The sequence below is a fragment of the Drosophila grimshawi genome, unplaced genomic scaffold (genome assembly GCF_018153295.1).
Source record: "Drosophila grimshawi isolate 15287-2541.00 unplaced genomic scaffold, ASM1815329v1 contig_1006, whole genome shotgun sequence".
Taxonomy (NCBI): domain Eukaryota; kingdom Metazoa; phylum Arthropoda; class Insecta; order Diptera; family Drosophilidae; genus Drosophila; species Drosophila grimshawi.
In genome coordinates this window covers 2,047,022-2,049,076 of record NW_025062489.1, presented here as the reverse complement: position 1 = coordinate 2,049,076, position 2,055 = coordinate 2,047,022, and the positions used below count along the sequence as shown (strand labels likewise).

At 39.4% G+C, this 2,055-nt stretch overlaps 1 protein-coding gene across 1 annotated transcript; it reads left to right on the top strand.

The window, feature by feature from the left end:
• Positions 1-461: 461 nt before the first annotated feature.
• LOC6564550 lies at positions 462-1,125 on the top strand. The gene is made up of 2 exons (XM_001991039.2): positions 462-600; positions 683-1,125. The coding sequence occupies exons 1-2, from the start codon at positions 462-464 to the stop codon at positions 1,123-1,125; spliced, it is 582 nt and encodes a 193-aa protein (XP_001991075.2).
• The last annotated feature ends 930 nt before the right edge of the window (positions 1,126-2,055 follow it).

The window sequence follows — 2,055 nt, the reverse complement described above, 5'->3', positions numbered from 1 at the left end:
GGCTGTTGCCTTAGCCAGCCATAAGTATTGTATCTCTCAGATACACCAGTGTGTGTGTGTGTGTCTGTGTGTGTGCATAGTTGTTTGGCCTGCAACTTGATTTGCCAGTTTTTCGTTCGTGCCGCCTACCGAGATTTATGTGTGCATGTTTATTGTCGAGTTTATTAGATTTGATTTACTGTGCCTACAACTTTCACTAGTGGCTAAGATACTCCCTGCTTGTATGTGTGTGCGCGTGTGTGTGTGCAGAACTCATAGCTTGATTTACGTGCCCGACAGCCATGCCTGCAGCCCAGTCCAAAAGCTCTTCTAATGATACCATGTCAAGGCAGTCATTCATTCATTCATCGTCATGCACGCAAGCCCGCAATTAGATTTCGGGTGAAACTTTTTAATTGCATCCCGCGCCACATCTATAAAAGAACCGTTCCACTGCCCAACATTCGCACAGAACAATCACGATGAGAACAAACGCTCGAGCTAGAGCCGGAGCTAGAGCTGGAGCTGAAGCTGGAGCTGGAGCTGGAGCTGGAACTGGTGCAGCCATCATCCTGGTGCTGATTCTGCTGCAAGTGGCTGGCATAGAGGCCTTAAGAACGGGTGTGCAAGAAACATAGCTGCTACTCATTATGTACGTACTACTACTATTAATTCAACCCCATCGTGTTTTTATTATGTGCAGGGTTTCGTCTGCCAAAAAACATGGGTCGAAATGCTGCTGCTGCTGCTGCTACTGCTCCCGCTGCCGCTGCTGAGCACGGCAATGGGCGAGATCTGTTCAAGAAATTTATGTTGTGGCGTAACCTGTTCCCCACTGAGCCGGCACGTGACAATATCATTGTAGTGACACAACCCACGTATACCACCCTCACGCCCACCGGCACACCGACAACAACAACAACAACAACGACCGCCAACAATGACGCCAATTTGCGAAGCTGGCGCAATCTGGAGGATGAAGACGCACAGAATCGCATTTCCCAACGCACCTCGCACCGCATCCGGCCAAACACCAAGACTCGATCGTATGGTCAGCGACGCAGGCCGCAGCTGAAGAAGAAGAAGAAGACGCGGCATCGTCACATACACAAGCGACCGCAACAGCACCGATATAAGCATCGTTAACAGCGTTAACGAGAAGCTGCTCAGCTAAAAGAGCGACCAGAACGCAACTGAAACGGGCCAAAAGCAGTCGTCAAAACGCTCAACAAAAACCATTTTTTTTTTTTTGCTACTTTTATATTTATTTGTTTTCTTCTTTTTTTTTGAGTGAGTTGCCCAACTAATTATGAAACGCAAGTGTATGAATTGAAAATAAAAAATGAAAAATAAAAAATTAGTACAAACTACCAATGAGTTAAAATCTAATAGACAAGCAAACAGAATAGAAATTTGTGGCCAGCACAAGTAAGCAGCAAAGCGAGACGGGGAAGAACTCCAGCGAAATGTGAAATTCAATATTTCTCTTGTATTCATAAAAAAAAATAATTACAACATTTTTGCCATATGTATAAAATTATACATTTAATTTGATTTATTCAATTTAGTTGAATTTATTTATTCATTATTATTTTTTTTTTTGTTATGTAAAAAGGAAGTGCCTGACTTAAATATGAATGGAAATTGAATACATAAGTTGGAAAAATTATTCATCAAACCAAATTCAAAATTTACATAAATAAGTATATCAAAACTCAAATATTGAAATATTTAAGTTACATGCAAATTAAGTTGATTTGTTTTCTCGTCCAGTCTACAGCTGCTAAAAAAAGCGTATAAATAACATAAATATTTAGCTGGATTGTATTGTATGTAACCTTTTTTATCATCATTTTTATTCAGACATTATCTTAAAGTTGTGTCCTGACTGCAAATGGAAAGCTTTTTCAAAGCTGATAGTATATTTATACGTGAAATTAATTACAAATTCAGTATTTCCAAAATGGATAAAAAATATCATTTGCATTTACAATAAATGGGCTATACGTAATTCGACTGAAACCAAATGTATATATACATAAATATCATATGAATATATAATAATTAATAGTGAAG